General features: G+C 38.4%; 1 protein-coding gene across 2 annotated transcripts in view; it reads right to left on the bottom strand.

Moving 5' to 3' along the window:
* The window catches only part of CACNA2D1 (calcium voltage-gated channel auxiliary subunit alpha2delta 1), a 960,240-nt gene that overhangs the window by 197,229 nt on the left and 743,426 nt on the right, over positions 1–19,585 (bottom strand). For both annotated transcript variants that reach the window (XM_082257081.1, XM_082257082.1), the window contains exon 12: positions 15,408–15,512. In XM_082257081.1, coding sequence (XP_082113207.1) covers positions 15,408–15,512 — 105 coding nt within the window. The remainder of the gene's footprint in view (positions 1–15,407; positions 15,513–19,585) is intronic.

The raw sequence follows: 19,585 nt of genomic DNA, 5'->3' as shown, positions 1-19,585 counted from the left end.
TTACTATTCACTTTGTGTAAAATCATTACAGCCTTCTCTTTTCTCTTACAATCCATCCTGTTTCTTTTCCAGACATCGCCGCCATTTGCACATATTTGCCTCTGTTTACGGCACACTCAACCTGCCCTCAGTCCTTTCATTATATGCTGTGGCTCATTTCCTCTCCCCACGGCACCAAGATACCGCAAGATTTTACAAGTTCCTGATATACCCCATGTGACTCGCACCGTCACAGGTGTAAACATTGGCTGAACAGTACTGCACACAGGGCTACACAATAACTGTGCATGTGCAAGATTACATCCGGGACAAAAGGGCAGAGGTACATCACACTGTGGACTCAGAAGACATTAGCTGACAAGGTGCTGGCTTCTCCCAGAGAGGAAGAATTAAAAAAAATAAGTAAGAGACATATGAAGGGGCTTGACCTTGATGCAGTTTTCTAAAGCTTTACTGTACTACCTTTATTAGGAAGGAGCTTTGGAAGAGCAGGGTTTACTACCGCTTTAATGTAGGGAGACAAAACTCAAGTCCCTGCATACAAAGGTGGCTCCATAGGATGCTGAAAGAGAAAGCAGCCACCCTAAAACAGGAAACCTGGGACAGCAGTCATGGCACTAACTTAAGCTGGAACACAGTCAAGGATTAAAAAATAAAAAAGAATCACCAAAAAGAAGCTGCATAGTCAGTGAAGCCATCCATAGAATTCTGGCCAGTTCAGCATGAACCGGTCAAGATTCAAACTATGTATGGGCAGGCTGAATGTACCCAAGTTGATTGCTCAATCAATTTGGATACAACCAGCCTATCGGATTTTACATGCGAATATTGCTAGCGACTGTTATAGCCGCTAGCAATAATCACTGTGTTCTCCTGGCAGGGACGGCTTCCCCCACCAATGGCTCTGCAAAAGGGATTCCTCCAGCAACACTGACTGTGTTGATAGGGTAAGCAAGCTATTTTCCTGTGGTTGCAGGAAAGAAAATCACTCTGTCTATGGCTAGCTTAAGAGATGAAATCAGCTTCTAAAAGTGCTGACAAAACTGCGTGTTTAATATCACTTTAAAGTTCAGCCTTTTGGCTATGCTTATCCCTGTGTGTTAACTCTAACAGGCAGCCCTTGCAGGTCACATCCCTGATAAGCTAACAGACTCTCCTGTCTCCTGGACAGCAGTTCCCTCGGCCATAGCCCCTTTCCATATGGCTGCAGACAGATGAATAACAGAAAACTGCTTTAGCAGCTTTGCCCTATACAGGACCCTTGTCTGAGTTCAGCTGCTTCCATTTCTGGATGATTACACTTGCCCTCATTTGGGCTACTCAATTCAATGTTAATAAATGTGATATTACACAATTAGTCAGCAGCAGTTGTAAAAGCAAATAAATGTTTGAAGTTAATAAAAAGACCCATGCAAATAAAGCATAAGCAATGAATAAAATAGTTGTAAAGCCACAGTCCATATTACCGTATTTATCGGCGTATAACACGCACTTTTTTCCCCTGAAAATATAGTGCAAACTGTGGGTGCGTGTTATACGCCGATATATTTTTTTTCCAATGAGGGGGGGGCGGGGATTGGGCGGTCCGCTCCGCCTCTCCTGGCCCTAGAACAGCCCTGCCAGTGTACTCTGCAGTTAAAAAAAGAATCACTGCCAGCCCTTTTTATAGATCGTTACTACATAATATATTACTGTCATTGAAAAACGCAGCCTCTAAATACCTTGGTAGCTTCGTTCTTGCTGGCTGCTCTCCTCCTCCCACTCCTCCTCCTCTGAGTGTAGCTTCAGATTGGTGGAGGAGAGCGGTCACATGACCGGCCATTGAACGTCAGAGAAGAGCAGTCACATGACCGGCCATTGAAAGAACGGAGCTACTGAGGTATTTAGAGGCATCGGTTTACAACAATAACAGTGACACATTGTAGGAAGCATCTAGGGAAAGGGTCTGGCAGTGATTTTGTTTTTACTTTAGAGTACGCTGTCAGGGCTGTCCCAGGAGACTGGGGGTCTCCTGGGAGTGCAGGGGGGCTGTGCAATGTAAAGGGGGCTTTGTAATAAAAGGGGGCATGTAGTGTGCATGGGGGGAACTGTGCAATGTATAGTATGTATAGGGGGCTGTTTAATGAAAGGGGCAGTGTACCATTATTTTTAAATATTTAAAATGTTTTTTTTCCTAAAACTTCCCTTTTAAAGTGAAGGTGCGTGTTATACGCTTGTGCGTGTTATACGCCGATAAATACGGTAATTATGGACTACAATTTTGGGGCACCACATAGTAAGAAAGACATTGAATAGTAAGAAAGGAATCGCAGGCAGGCTGGTAAAAGCTGAACTCCAGACAGATATAAGAGACACAAATTAATCCAGCTCTATAATCATTCATCAATAAAAATATTTTTTTAATACAAGCAGTGTAAATACTATAATGTGACCTGTTATCAACCTCTTGCTCTCCCGGTAAAGCAGGACTGGAGTGTGAGTGGAAGAAGCAGTAAAAGGAGCCAATCAGTTCATGTACTGACAAGAAGCACGCTGACATAGCAGAGAGCAGAGTAAGAGATAGATGGACTCATTCCTGTGCTCATTTTCCTTTCACTGTTCAGTCACAGGTTGGGGTAATTTAAAGGATGACTTTTGCTCCGAGGAAGTTGGTTAAATTATTTTGCCCATTATTTATCTAGTGGCAAAAAGTTCTGTGGGGGAGAGCTCTGGAGTGAAAGTGAATATTGAAGCGGAAGCTTGTTTTGTTATGTTACCTTTCAATGGACTGTCTTCCCTACAGCAAAAAGGTTTATAAACTAGCCTTATCTAGCTTTTAAAAAGACACCTTAGAGGTGATTCAATAAACATATGCATATACTGTGCTTCAAAAGTAAGAATTTCCATTTTTCATCTTTATTTCTACTCTAGAATCTAGTAATGCAAAATCAACAATAGAAAAAAACGACACTTGAAGCTTTTCTTATAATGTGACTCACATTTCTAACTAGTGAAGGGTAACATGGAAACAGTTTAATCTGGGGAAACAAATGCCATTGTGTGGTCAGTAAGATCCTTTCATACCCATACGAAGCAGAATTGGCCACAGTTGCCCGAGGGTTTTGGTTTGTCTTCCTTTGGAAAAAAACGAGTTCACAAGAGGCTACATTTCATGGACAGATGTCTTTTTTTTCAACCTAGTTAAGAGAAAACTAAACTCTCAACAATTAATATTTTATTTTGTAGCACACTGTAAGTAATACAGGATCTCATTCTATAGATTCTTTTGTGGACTTTCTGCGGCTGTGAGCACTCCAGCTGTTGCTGAAAGTCAAAGTTTTACAGCAGTGAGTATGGAAAACAAATCGGTACACTGTTCATTGGCACAGTTGCCTGTAGTTCAGCTGTGAAAGGTGCAGGAAAGGGTTGACAATGCTGAAAGTAAAATAAATAAGTGTTGTCACCCTTGCAGATGCCTATAGATATACCTTACTAGTAGAATCCCTAGGTATCATTTTGTTTAAAAGCAGGAACTACTTTATATAAAAGGATATATTTTTTAAACCTTACAGCAACATGGCAACAATATAATTGGTTGACCTTACTAAAAAAAAAACTCCCTCCAGCCCCCTCCTTAGTCTACCTTTCTATGCCACTTAATACACTAATCTGTGTATTGAAATCTAGGTTTGGGCTCTCTGAATGCAGACAGTCCCATAGACTAGAATAGGCATGTTCCTGTAGTATGGATACAGCCTTTTCAAACCTATGGGTTGTGAGTGTGCAAATGTGGGCAGCCCAATACCACAGTTTTACTGGCTGGCTGGAGATAGCGCAGTAGGAAGAACCCCTTGGTGGAGGTACTAGTTAGTTATTGAGGGTGATGGGGAGGGGAGTAAAGGGTGGTAAAGTAAAGTGGTTGGGGTGGGGGGTAGCCAACCATGCAAATACTGCCCTGCTCACCTAAAGTGTTATATACACCCGGAGGAGGCAGTTCACATTTTGAAGCAACACTGCCTTTCAAACCCACCCATTCCAGTCAATGGGGCTGCACCACAACCACAAGCCAAATGCATGGCTTGCAGTTTCAGCACATTGGCCACACTATAAATAACAAAAAAAGAAACAAAAAAAAAATCTGGTATTCAGGAAGATCACCCCCTGAATGCCTCCACCTAGCCACTCTCTAAAGAGTGATACACTGCAGATCAATTTTCAGAGAATGTGCTAATGTTAACTAAGCCATCAAAAGGTGAACATATTATTTTAATTTTTGTTTAGGTACACTTATGTATTTATCTTGGTCGTATACTAGGTTTATGTATTGCAGACATCTAAATATTTTGATTAGCCTATATACAGTTAATTAAACAACATCAAATTATACACATAAACCTAAGGCACTTAGTCAGTTGAGAAGTGTATTGCTTTGAGACATCTGGATAGAAAAGTTATGTAGGATGGTATCTAAAATAGAACCACAATTCATTTAGTAATTCTGGATCATTTCTTGAGCATATGGTCATGTAGTCCCCACTGTGTTCATCTTCACTCACCCAGCAGGAATGAATATGGGGATGTTTTCAGAGCAGCCATTCGTTTTAGTTTTCTGTAACTATGTTCAGTGATACATTGCAAATGTTCTAGGAGTTGATGCGATGCATTAGTATATAATGGTTCTGTCTGCTGCCTATTTCGTACAACCTTTTACATTATTCTTCGTAAGTGGATATTTTCTAGTGAAAATAACCAATGAAACTGTGGCTGCAGGCAAATATATACTTGGTATATACGTCTGATATTTAGATTTCCTTCTACCATGAACAGTGTTAAGAATTATATCACAAACAAAATACAAAGTCTAATTACTCAACAAACGTCTGCAAACTGCATTCACTAGGCTATCCTATATGCATGTAAAGTAAAGAAGAACCTAAAGCACCTAAACCAACACCTCCCAGCATGCTAAGTACTGTTTGTAAGAAAAATGTGAAGTTTATAATAAATATAAACCCAAAATGAATGGCATTTAGTTTGATAAAGAACTGTGTATCATAAACGTTTGCCAAGTTTAAGGTTTTAGTAATCAAATACTATATTCACTGTTCTCATATTTATATCTACAGTAAATACAGTTGATCTCCTCTAGCCTCTTTTTTTTTTTAATATTTTTTTTATTGATTCATATAACAACATACAAAACAAGTATCCAAAAAATACTACAGTAAGCACCACAGGTGCAACAAAAAACAAACAGTACATCAACTAAAACAACCCCATCATCCAAACCCCCCCCCCTCCCCCCGTGCAATACCCACAAAAGGACATTACATACAAATATATCTAAAATACCATCTAGGAAAATTCCAGCATGGCAATGTCACCCCCACATGGGCCCTCGTCTATGTCATCATGTCAATATCTCCTGCCCGCACCTGACTGCTATCTGTCTATTTGACATAATTTCTTTAACATCAGGGGACATCTACATCCCCCCACCGGAGTGACACCCACCCTCACCAGCAACGGATTACAACCACCTTCAGGCAAGGGTGGATAAGCTCAAAGTCCAACACTGCCATATCTTTTGAAACTCCTTAAAGCATCCTCTATTCTGGTTACGTTGCCTTGTAGAATGGTAAAGCCTTATTTATGAGTGTCTTCCAGTATGCCAATGAAGGCGTTTCCGCCTTCCTCCAATATAGAAGGATGGCCTTACGTGCATAGAACAAAGTGAGGGATAACAAAGTCCTTTGTGCCCGAAGGGGCGCCAGCTCCTCCACTAAACCAAGCAAACACACAGCCAAAGTTAAAGGCACTCTCAGGGCTGTAATATCCACAAGAGTCCCAACCACCTCCCACCAGAATTTCTGTATGAGTGGGCATTGCCAGAATACATGCTCAAAGATCACTGAAGAGTGCTGACATCACCAACAATCCACAGGGTCAGAGGCATACATCCTGGCAATCCTGGCTGGGGTATAATAAACTGGATGAAGAATCTTATACTGTATAAGGCATTCCCTGGAAGACACCAAATATTTGAAATGGTAATCCCACATATATTCCCAATCCTCGCACTGAAACTCGGGTATCATAGACATCCATCACTCCCTACATTTGCTGATTGGCTTTGACGTGTTGTGAATAATTCTCTATATACTGTAGATAGCGTCTTAGGAAGTTGTTCTGAAGCCAACAACTGCTCTGAGTCAGAGGATGTGTAACAAGGTGCTTCCAAATTGGGAAAAGAAGGCATGGCGCAGCTATAGGCAGAAAAAGTACTAATTATGCAGTTGGAATTTAGACCTAAATTCATCAAAGGTAAGCAACTGTCCTCCTCCCACAATGTCTTTCAGCTGTCCAAATTCCCCTCTCCGCCCAGACACCAGGATCTGGTATAGTAGCAAAATGGGGCAGATGGTGGTTAAACCAAATCGGCGTGGCTGGGGAGTGCCCACTAACCTCTGGTTGCATAATGTTTCATACCATGTCCCACATCTTAATTGTGACCTTCATGGAACCTGTCAGTGTTTGATTGCTCTGCAGTCCCCAAAAAAGTAGATGACGCAGTCCCTCATAGGAGCCTACTAGTGCCGCCTCCAAAACTCCTCCAGCCTCTTTGAGTCATTTCCTGTCTACATGCACTAACTCTAGCATCAGTCATGCATTATTGCTCTGTGCTGGCTTCCTAAGAGTGACAACAGTGTACCATGGCTGCTCAACGAAATGTTGAAGTGTAGGGCAAAATTACCATATGCTATTTTCAGTGATGAAGTTCTTTGATTCATTTTGGAGGAGTCATGTTTAAGGCCTCTTCTAGACCTTAAGACCCCTTTCACATGAGCGATCCTATCAGGTTGGCCTGTCAGTTTTCAGGTGAACCTGATTGGAAGGTAAATGCATTCCTATGGATAGGCAGGCGCACATGGACTTGTGTACTACTTCCGGGTCTGATCTGGTCGGCTAAAAAAAAGTAAGGGGATCAATCCTTTTCCATTTAGGCGGAGGGGGGGGGGGGGTCAAAGGGTAGTCGGGTGTAAACAGACCCAGAGTCCATGGGCTCTGTCCATGTTCGCTCTGCAGAAAGTGGGTGGACACGGATGTGTCATCCACCCACTCTCCTCTGATCATCAGGGGATCTGTAAGCTAATTCCCTACTGATTGGATCGGAAACTGCCCAATGTGAAAGGGCCCTAAGCTATTTGCATGTGCTAAACTAGCAGTAACATTAGCAAAATAGACTGCAGAAGACAGAGATCCTGTATGTATCATACCCTTTTGTCTTTATAGAGTAACTTAATTTTTGTAGAGAAAAAAACAATTCCCTCTGACTGATCTATGTACATTTCAGGTATTTTAACAAACTTTGTTGCAGATTCCTACCTGTTTCTGCTCTGAAGAAATAGCTGTTTATTGTGTGCAGAGTGAATCTGAATGGGGTGACTTTTTTTAAAAAATATTTTTGAGCTTATGCACACTTAGTGTTCTAATGAGGAAAGCTGCAGTGTCTGCATCTCTCCTTTGGGAAGTATCTTTTTTTTTTCAAATTACATTTTTATTGAGTTTTCATAAAGAGTAACAACAAAACCAATAACAGGTATATAAAGTTGCATATCATCACACAAGAATAAGAAAAACGACATATATTGAGCACAGTTGCATACAGTATCATTAATTACACCAACTAGTATCATTTAGTAGTCCATGGTATCCATGACTTCCAAGCATGTTGAAACAATGTCATCTTGCCTAATCTGTTGGCTATGAGTCTTTGGTGTTCATAGGTGAAATTTACGTATGTAACAACCTCTGAAACAGTTGGGGTGGAGGTCAACTTCCTTTTCCTGGTGATACAGTCAGGTCCATAAATATTGGCACATCGACACAATTCTAATCTCTATTGGCGCTTTTCCACTGCATGGAACCGTATCGGTTCGGCACGCTTTTGTGCTTTTCCACTGCTGGTACCGCATGGTATAGGGTCGGAACAGTTCGGTACGGTATAGGTTTGCTTTTCCACTGCATGGAACCGAACGGTACGGTACGGCTCTGAAAAAACAGTACCTACTCGATTGTGGTTTCAACAGGTACCAAACTGGTACCATATCCCACAATCCTTTGCATGCAGTCACTACTAGCCACTGATTGGTCAGAGAATCCCACCCACCCCGTTGTTATCCCACCCACTTAACTTAGTACTACTTTAGTGGAAAAGCAAACCTATACCATACCGTACCGAACCGTTCCGACACTATACCATGCGGTACCAGCAGTGGAAAAGCAAACCGGGCCAAGCAGGGCCGAGTAGAGCCGACCCGGTACGAGCCGGTACTTGCAGTGGAAAAGTGCCATTTGGCTCTATACACCACCACAATGGATTTGAAATGAAACCAGCAAGATGTGCTTTAACTGCAGACTTTCAGCTTAAATTTGAGGGCATTTACATCCAAATCATGTGAACGGTGTAGGAATTACAACAGTTTGTATATGTGCCTCCCACTTTTTAAGGGACCAAAAGTAATGGGACAGATTAACAATCATAAATCAAACTTTTACTTTTTAATACTTGGTTACAAATCTTTTGCAGTCAATTACAGCCTGAAGTCTGGAACGCACAGACATCACCAGACGCTGGGTTTCATCCCTGGTGATGCTCTGCCAGGCCTCTACTGCAACTGTCTTCAGTTCCTGCTTGTTCTTGGGGCATTTTCCCTTCAGTTTTGTCTTCAGCAAGTGAAATGCATGCTCAATCGGATTCAGGTCAGGTGATTGACTTGGCCATTGCATAACATTCCACTTTCCCTTAAAAAACCCTTTGGTAGCTTTTGCAATATGCTTCGAGTCATTGACCATCTGCACTGTGAAGCGCCGTCCAATGAGTTCTGAAGCATTTGGCTGACTATGAGCAGATAATATTGCCCGAAACACTTCAGAATTCATCCTGCTGCTTTTGTCAGCAGTCACATCATCAATAAATACAAGTGAACCAGTTCCATTGGCAGCCATACATGCCCACGCCATGACACTACCACCACCATGCTTCACTGATGAGGTGGTATGCTTTGGATCATGAGCAGCTCCTTTCCTTCTCCATACTCTTCTCTTCCCATCACTCTGATACAAGTTGATCTTGGTCTCATCTGTCCATAGGATGTTGTTCCAGAACTGTGAAGGCTTTTTTAGATGTTGTTTGGCAAACTCTAATCTGGCCTTCCTCTTTTTGAGGCTCAGCAATGGTTTACATCGTGTGGTGAACCCTCTGTATTCACCCTGGTGAAGTCTTCTCTTTGATTGTTGACTTTGACACACATACACCTACCTCCTGGAGAGTGTTCTTGATCTGACCAACTGTTGTGAAGCGTGTTTTCTTCACCAGGGAAAGAATTCTTCGGTCATCCACCACAGTTGTTTTCCATGGTCTTCCACGTCTTTTGGTGTTGCTGAGCTCACCAGTGCGTGCTTTCTTTTTAAGGATGTTCCAAACAGTTGATTTGGCCACACCTAATGTTTTTGCTATCTCTCTGATGGGTTTGTTTTGTTTTTTCAGCCCAATGATGGCTTGCTTCACCGATAATGACAGCTCTTTGGATCTCATATTGAGAATTGACAGCAACAGATTCCAGATTCAAATAGCACACTTGAAATGGACTCTGGACATTTTATCTGCTCCTTGTAAATGGGATAATGAGGGAATAACACACACTTGGCAATGGAACCGCTGAGCAGCCAATTGTCCCATTACTTTTGGTCCCTTAAAAAGTGGGAGGCACATATACAAACTGTTGTAATTCCTACACCTTTCATCTGATTTGGATGTAAATACCCTCAAATTAAAGCTGAACGTCTGCAGTTAAAGGACATCTTGTTTGTTTCATTTCAAATCCATTCTGGTGTTGTATAGAGCCAAAAAGATCAGAATTGTGTCAATGTCCCAATATTTATGGACCTGACTGACTGTATGTATTCTAGAGGCCAGGAGAATGTGTGCCACTATGACTCTGAATTGAGGGGGGAATTCTCCTATTTGGAGGTTTAATAGGGCCTTTTATTTATTATGACCTGAGCTGCTCTATGGATCCGTGAGGAGGAAAACCATCAGCGGCAGAGGAGGATTCTTAAAGGGTACTTACCATAAAGCCTGGTTAGTCTCAATATTATACAATATATGAGACCCACTCCATTTGGTAAGTTACCCACCTTACATTATATTGCACGGGAAGAAAGTTTCAAGCACTTTTTGCACTTTTTTACCAGTCACTTTTTTATACCAGTCACTGAATTTTGTTTTAAAAGAGCACTGGCACATTTCCTAAGAAAAGGATTTTTCACGGATTATATATTTTATTTTATTTATACTTTGGACATTTTTGATATATAGTTATACGCACAAAAGAAAATGTATTGATTTATGCATGAACTTATAATTATTGAGTTATTGATTTGCACAAGCATTTGCATTTTGAGTACACTAGAAAAATAAGAAATAGTTTTTTATAATTTTATAATTTTATATATGTATGGTATTGGAATATTGATGAATTGATTTGTATATTTATTAGCACATTGGCACTATTAGCACACAGATTAATTTATTTATTTTTCACATCAGCAATTTTATTTATATTTATATTTACATAATATATAAAAAAAAAAAAAATTTTAGCAAGCGCTGTAGATAGCCCTAATTTTTAGGACTATTTTTTCCAATACACAGGATTACCATTGTATGGACTGTGGACTGTCAAATCACTATCACGAACCAGCACTATTTATTTGATTATTGTCACTTCAAGTGTATTGTATTGGTTTTATTTATTTTCATTTATATTAGCACCTTTAATATGCCCGTGGGTTAATTGATCATAGAGGTATTCCATTTAATAGCACATTGGCACTTCTAATATCACCTAATAATCTATTTCACATTTGCATTTTGCATATCTATAAGTGCACGCTCCTCCCTCTAGTGAATAAGGAAGGGCATCACATTTTCAGCATTTTTTTATCCAGCACCATGCACTTTCTTATCATTGTATGAATATTTATTTATCTATTAGTACTCATTGTTATTGCATTCATATTTGACTTCGGTTTAATATTTGATTGAACATACACCAGAGAAGCGCCAACCTCACCCCCTTTTTTATATATTTTTTTATACTCGAGTATATACGGTAATCATTTGATGAAATGCACCAGTTGGATCCATAATCAATAGATCAATTTGTTAAAGCTGTTTTTTTATAACACTTTTTACATGTAAGTGGAACAGCTTTTATTTTTTTATTTTTTTCATAGCATTTTAATAAACAAATGTTTTTCTTTGCACCATTTTGTCAGGAATTGCTATATGATATTTTATTTGCCTAGTGAGAAGAGGAGGAGATGAGTTGTAACAGTATTACCTGGTTAACTAGTAAAGGTGTGGAGAACCAAAAGGATTATCAATTGAGATTTTTAACCATTCTGTGATAGGTAGGTAATAATATTGCTTTCCAATTTATTACACAAATACTTTTACTTTTTATGCACTTTATTTTCTTTATGTGTAGATATATCAGTTTTTTAACTATGTTTTTGCATTTTATTCATATAAAATGGATTTATTTTTAATTATTATTATTATTATACAGGATTTATATAGCACCAACAGTTTGTACAGCCCTTAACATTTTGAGAGCAGACAGTACAGTTACAATATAATTCAATACAGGAGGAATCAGAAAGCCCTGCTCGTTAGAGCTCACAATGTAAAAGGGAGGGTCAGGTGATACAAATAGTAATAACTGCGGTGGATAAGCTGATGGTGAAAATAAAAGTACAGTTTTTCTGTGGAGGCAGGATAGGCTTCTAGGAATAGGAAAGTTTTCAGGGATCACCTTAAAGTGAACAGAGTAGGGTATAGTCAGACAGATTGGGGTAGGGAATTCCATAGGATGGGAGAGGCTCGAGAGAAGTCCCGGAAGTGAACATGGGAGGAAAACTAGTGAGTAGGAGGTCTTAATAGGAATGAAGAGAATGATTTTGTTGGCATTTTGGAACTAGGTTAGTGATGCAGCTGGGGGCCAAGTTGTGGATGGTTTTGTAAGTTACTGTTAGTATTTTGAAAATAATTTGTTGGGTGAGTGGCAGCCAATGGATAAACAGGCAGAGAGAGGTGGCAGAAACGGAATGGTTGGTAAGGTGGTTTAGTCTGGCAGCAGAAACCATGATAGACTGAAGGGGGGCATCCTATGTAAAGGTAAGCCAATTATAATGGAGTTGCAGTAATCAAGTCAAGAGATACAGTAACCATGGAGTGAATTAGGAGCTTTGTGGTGTCATTAGTTAGGAAGGGGCATATTTTGGAGATGTTGTGGAGGTTGAGGCAGCAAGCTTAGGAAACTGATTGGATTTGGGGCTGAAACGAGAGTTCAGACTCCAGGATTACACCTAGCACCCTGGCATGTGGGAACGGGTTGATGGTTGTACCATTGATCTTATATAAGAAGAAATTGGTCGCACACCACCAAAGGTTCAAATGAAGAAGAAATTTCTTTATTCACATGAGTGGTACAAAGTACAGCAGGGTAGGAAAATTTACCGGGGGAGGTTAATCACCCACTTTGGTTTGTGAATATTAACTGGCCTGAGCGGTGTTATTCCTCTTCACGTACCATTGATCTTGACAGAGAAGTCAGGGGAAGGGGCACGTGGGGGATGACGTTTTATGGGCTAGGTTTTGAATAGATTGAGAGGAATTGGTGTGACATCCAGACTGATATGTCAGTCAGTAAATGAGTGATGTATGAGGAGACTGATGTTGTGAGCTGAGGGGTAGAGAGACAGATTCAGGTGTCATGAGCGTAGAAATTATATTGAAAGCCATGGAGGCTATCAGCTGACCCAGGGAGAGGTCCAAGAACAGAACCTTGCACTTTAATGTTTAAAATATAGGGGGTGTGGTGGTATAAGCACAGAAGGTCTGATTGTTTTATTTGATGTTACATGTCTTATGCACTTTATGAACTGTAGCTGCTGGATTTATTTATAAGACTGAACAACAGAGTGCTTCAGATATTGTATTATATAAAGTATTCTATTTGCTCTGAAAGCAAAGGTGCACTTTAGGTCTCTTGAATAAATGTGGCTAACGCATAACTGTTTCAGTGAGAGAAAAGAAAGAAAAAAGTTATAATGTTCTGAACATCTTAAAATAAGCTAGTTAGAAAAAAAAAAACTGTTGCATTAATAAAGAGCAGACACTTCCAAACTCCTATAATTATGACCAAATTGTGATCTTTCCTTATTAGAGCGTTAACATTAACTGATTGATAATGAACCAGTTACTCCCACTCAGAATGAGCATGTTATGAGTCTGGTGAAACAAAGAGCTATTTCTATACAGAAACAAAAGGCCCACATTTTTATTTTTATTTTGCAACACAAATGAAATTACTCTTTAACTACAATAAAAAAGGGGCTCAGCATTAAAAACTGGAAACACAAAATAACTTTTCAGATATTGAAACCTTATAAGTTATACCATCTCTCCATAATTGTTCAGTATATTATACATCGAAAATCACATAGTATTATATTATTTTGCATAACAGGGGAAGGCTAGGGGTTTTACTTTAATGTTAGCCACTCCCTTTTTTAGTATACCTGCTGATAACAAGAGAGCATTAATAGGGTCATTGAGCAAGTCATCAAAAAGTCCACCTAAGTGGTGAGCATACTACAGGACATTTATAAAGACAGACCCTCTGAGTTAAGTATTTTATGTAAGACAATAAAAAAATGTGTCTAGGGAAAATATTTACAAAAAATTGTATATTTTGCAACTCTGCTTGTAAAAGTACAGAATCTCACATGATTTAGAACCTCACTTTCCACCAAAACTCACGTTTTTAATAGTGAAGTAGCTCTCACATTTTATACAATAGTATTTCCGGTATTCAATTACTTAAAACACAAAAGGGACACTTTTATACTATAACCCACATTTATTGTTTTCAATTTAGTTCCATTCTTTTTTTTATCACAGCTGTATTTGAGACTGGAACTGAGAAAATCTGCTATAGATAGTTTGGTTTGGATGCTGTCAATACAACCCAAGTGTGGGCATTATTTTGATGTAAAATATCTTCTGTGTGATTTTTCTTACCTCTGTTGATCAGTGGGAGATGAATGAGCCTTATCTTAATCTAATTATCAGTGCCTGCAGGAAGAGCTGTTTCAGCCAACCTGTGCTGGCTCATAGCAACTAAAGAGAGCCAACCCTGGAAAATGACAGTTAAGGGTTGAAAAATATAGAAATATTTGCGGGAGTGAAGTGTTATCATTATTATCTCACCACAAGAGTCATCATCCCTTTATTTAAACATTGTTAAATAGCCATTTTGTAATGAGACTTTACATATACCTCAAATAGTCAACTAGACCATTATATAGCATAAAAAAAATCTTTATTACAAATATATTTATCTGATCATAACTAATACTGTATCCATCATAACATATAGTTTAAAAGCTATTTTTCATAACTTGCACATCCAGAGGTAAAAACATTAGCTTCCTTCAAGATTTTAGAAGATTACAAGTAGGGTCGATGTGCATGGGTTGACATATTTTGTGGGGGTCTCCCTCTTCCTCAGGACCTTTTGACCTATTTTATTTTCCATGTGCATATTAAATAACATTAAGAAAATATATACCATAAGAGAGATATAAGCATGTTGAATAATATGCAATCAACCAAAAAAATAAAACATTGTACATTCCAATAATATATAGTATCCTCCAAGGAAAGTTAAAAAAAAAAAAAACATAATAAATAAATAAATATTTTTTCTCTGTCTTTTCCTATTCCTTTTTTTGGGTTATAGTTTATATTGTTATTATGTACAATGTTATTATTTTTGGCTTATTTATATTATTCGACTTATGCATTTCCTTAATTTTTGATTTTATATGTACATGAAAACAATCCGAGGTCCAAAGCGGGAAAGAAAGCAGGAGACCCCGGGAAATGCGTTGACACATGCACATCTACCCTACTTTTAATCTTTGTAATCTTTTAGAATCTTGAATGAAGCTGGATGCTGGTATAACCTCTAGATATGCAAGTTATGAAAAATAGCCTTTAAACTATTTGTTATGACAGATAGAGTTTAAATTATTGTAAAATAAATATATTTTTAAAATGAGATTTTTATATACTATACAACAGTCTGGTTGACCATATAAGGCAAAAATAAAGTCCTATTAAAAAATGGCTATTCAGAAATTAGGCTTGTTGGGTGTTATAGGAAAATTTAAACTGTACGACATAGCTCTCCCTCAAACACCCTTCTAAATAGAGTCTTGGGTTCTTTGTAGCATTAATCTGAATTTTTTCATTGCATGAATGCATACGGTAATGCCTGAAAGAATATACTTACTGTTTTATTCTTATTGTAGAGTTTAAATGTTTCTGTTGCTTTATCCTCTCCTCCATCAGTAAACAACATGATGATCTTATTACAGTTTGCTCTTGATACATTAGTCTGTAAAACAAATCAAAGCAAATTTTCTTTACTAAAATATTGAATACATAACCATCAACAATTCTACTTTGTTTTAATATTATATTTAAACCCCATGGAGCTTAGCCATTTTAGGATATATGTTGCTTACAAGTAAAAAACAGTATTTTTTGCTAGAAAATTTCTTAGAAGCCCTAAACATTATATATATATTTTTAGCAGAGACCCTAGAGAATAAAATTACGATTGTTGCAAAATTTTCCACATGGTATTTGCGCAGCGGTCTTTCAAATGCAATTTTCTGGGCAGAAATATTTTTTTGGTCTTACTATTTATTTAATTTTTTGTTTTTTTTACACTGTCCATTTATTTATTTATTTTTCAATCACTTTTATTGCTGTCATAAGGAATGTAAACATCCCTTGTGACAGTAATAGTCAGTGAAAGGTCCTTTTTATTGAGGGATCTGGGGTCTAAAAGACCCCAAATTGCCCCTCTGCAATTAAAAGCATTCAAAACGCCAAGTTTGGCTGTTTTGAGTGATGTCATTTTTTTTTTAATCTGGTGCCTTTAAGGACATCACTTCTGGGTCTTTACATCGGAAACACGATCAGACCCAAATCCGGCTTTTTTCAGGTCTTCGGCCGGCCGGTACGCACTCGGTTCTTCCAGTGGAACGGGAGACCTGGGCGAGCCGCGGAAGGCGGCGGGAGGGGGGGAACGTCCCCTTCTGCTTCTTGTAATGACAACTGAGTGGCTGCTTAGCCACATCGGTTATCATTACAAGAAAGCCGATCTAATAAAAACCTTTGTTCCATAGTATTTGGCTCTGTTCCCACCCACCAACTTCTCACCTCTTGTGTTGCCGTCTACAGAGAATACCTTTAATGAAAACAATCATTTGATGCACAATATTTATGGAATATTATGTAAATACTATGTAAATCTTGACTGAACAATTAAGGTTTAGACCATCTTTGCTACTTCCAGAGATTCCTTTTTAGTCATATTAGAGGACATGGCATATAGGAATTTGTGGTACCAAGCTCAAATTTTAAACAAAATTTCAAGATTTCCATATAACTTCTACAGTCTATATTTTACGATCTAAACTGTTCATTGCGGCATGTAGTTTTCTGTGAAGACATCTCTCCTTATGCAATTTCATAATATCATTTTATTTTTTACTTAGCCTGGTTTATGCAGATTTAATTAAAAGATTTGTTTTTCTGGTAAAAATAGGATTTTTTACTGGTTTATATTGCTCCCACTGCAAAGTGCAGGAGCCTGCATGGGAGAGTTTTTTTTTTTTATAAATATGTTTTTAGCCTCTACAATGGGCTTCTAATAAAGGCTATTTACAATTTTACGCAATGTGGAGTCCGCTCTCAGTTTTTTTTTTTCTATCTCCTGCATCCATTTTTGGAGCTCTGACCTACCGTGAGGAAGGGGGATTGAAGGATCGGTTGGAGTCCACATTCAGATCAAGGAGACCATCTAAGCTTCCTTTGATCCCATTGCCATATGGTAAGGAGGATCAACATCATCTAGTAAGTGGGGATTTATTTAACACTCACTGTTCACAAAGGGTTTCACCTTTTTTGATTAGAACTATTCACGTTTGGGATGCACCAATCCATCATGACAGGAAGAGTGAGCCATTTCCTTTGAAGGATACGGAAGACTTTCTTCTTATCTTAGACTATTGTCACTGGACATTTATGAGCACCGGGCATAGGCACAATTGTTTCTTTTGTTACACTATTATTTATATACACTAGTTTTTCATATGTTTTATTTACCATGGTTTTTGATGTTTTAGAGTGGGTCTAAGGTTTCTCATGCACCTATAGAGCAATCGCTGTTGCCTGCATAGAGTATTACACTTTGACGGTTTTTATAACATTATAAAGAAAACATTACAAATAAAAAGCAATCTAGCGATTTGTGCAGAGCTTATTTTCTCATCTATGTATTTATCCGAAACAGTAACAGTCTAATTTTCTAATAAAAGTCAACCAAAATTTTCTTTTCATGTTATATTTTTTTATCAAGAGAATTTAACTGACTATTTTGGGAAACACGTTTAGTGCTGATTGCTGATAGTTTCATGCATGAGCCCAAATTAGTTGGTCTGCCAATTTATGCATAAGCCATTGTGCATGAAAAACACCAGAAAAGGAGCTTGGTGAAAGCCATTGCTTGTTTACTACTTGTGTCATTATTTAATGTGCTATATGCCCATTACTCCAGGGAGCCCACAGTGGCAATAAACTACATCAGGATGCCAAGCAGGAGGAGCTGCAACTAGGGATCCCTGAAGAGACAAGGATTTAATCATTTCTGCTACTTCGGCTAGGGAAGCAGCTAATTAAGCGCAATCTGTGTATATTTTGCTACAATGGAGGGAGAAGGTGACATTAGGGATCTAACAGTCCCCTGATGTCTCCATAAAGTGAACATGTCACCTGCCCATACTATGACATAGGAGGCTTATTAGCCCCCTTATGATAGTTACATAGTTACATAGTAGGTGAGGTTGAATAAAGACAATAGTCCATCCAGTTCAACCTGTGTAGGTGTGTGTGGCTGTAATCATCTCACATAGCCCTGAATGTTCTGATCCTTGAGATGTAGGTCTAAGAGTCTTTTGAAAGCCACCATACTACCCGCAGAAACCACCTCCTGTGGTAGAGAATTCCACAATCTTGTAGCCCTAGTGTGTATGTAAACAGCAATTGCGCCGCACATGTGAGATATCACTGTGAATGTCGAAGTGATAGCAATAATTCAATGTTAAGTCTAAATTGATAATCTGTAAAGGCTTTAAATTGCTGTCTATGAACAATTTTGGGTAGTTTTCCATCATTTCAAAAGGGGCAAGCTGTTTGAAGGCTTGTATATTTTGTTAAAAAAATTGCATTATATTGTGTTTATTCATACTAAAATGTATTTTAGTGAAATGATTTTCTAAAAATATGCATTGAACAGTTGCGCAAATATTGTGCAACATAAGAACCTGCAATTCCTACCATTTTATTCTACGAAGCCTCTCTTTCAGAAAATATATAATTGTTTAGAGGTTTAAAATAATTTATATTTAAAAAATGCAGATTTTAACCACTTGACCTCCAGAAGATTTAATCCCTTTATGACCAGGCCACTTTTTGCGAAACGGCACTGCATTACTTTAACTGATATTTGCACGGTCATGCAGTACTATACCCAAATAAAATTTATGTAATTTTTTTCCCAAAATAGAGCTTCCTTTTGGTGGTATTTGATCACCACTGCTTTTTTTATATGTTGTGCTATAAACAAAAAAAGACCGACAATTTAAAAAAAAAAAAAAAAGAAACAATATTATTTACATTCTGCTATAAAACATAGCTAAAAAGATTTAGGCCAATATGTATTCTGCTAAATGATTTTGGTAAAAAAAAATGTGCAAAAAGCAAATATTGGTTGGTTTACATGAACGTTACAGTGTCTACAAACTATGGGATATGTACTGGAAATTTTATTTATTTTTATACTAGTAATGTTGGCAATCAGTGACTTATAGCGGGACTACGATATTGCGGCAGACAATCTGACACTAACCCACTAACTGACACTTTGCGGGAAATAGTGTTACTGGCTGGGAAGGAGTTAGCCAATTCTGACACATCTCTCCTACATGCAAAAATCAATATTTTGTTAGAAAAATAATTAGAATCCCAAACATTATATATACAGTGCCTTGCAAAAGTATTCTGCCCCCTTGAACTTTTCGACCCTTTGCCACAATTCAGGCTTCAAACATACAGATATAAAACTGTAATTTTTTGTGAAGAATCAACAACAAGTGGGACACAATCATGAAGTGGAACAAAATTTATTGGATATTTCAAACTTTGTTAAGGCTTCTTTCACACGGTCCGCCTCCGTAGGCGGATCCGTGTTGCTCAGCGGGGATCGATCCGCGATCCCCGCTGAGCCGGGCGGATGACAGCTCCGTCTCCGCTTGCAGAGCGGAGAGGGAGGTGTCTCAGCACCCGCTGCCCTCTATGGGGGATCGGAGGAGAGCGGACCACCTGTGTGTAATCAAGTCT

Source organism: Pelophylax lessonae (genome assembly GCF_965119305.1).
Source record: "Pelophylax lessonae genome assembly, chromosome: 4".
Taxonomy (NCBI): domain Eukaryota; kingdom Metazoa; phylum Chordata; class Amphibia; order Anura; family Ranidae; genus Pelophylax; species Pelophylax lessonae.
This window is presented reverse-complemented; position numbering and strand designations above follow the sequence as displayed.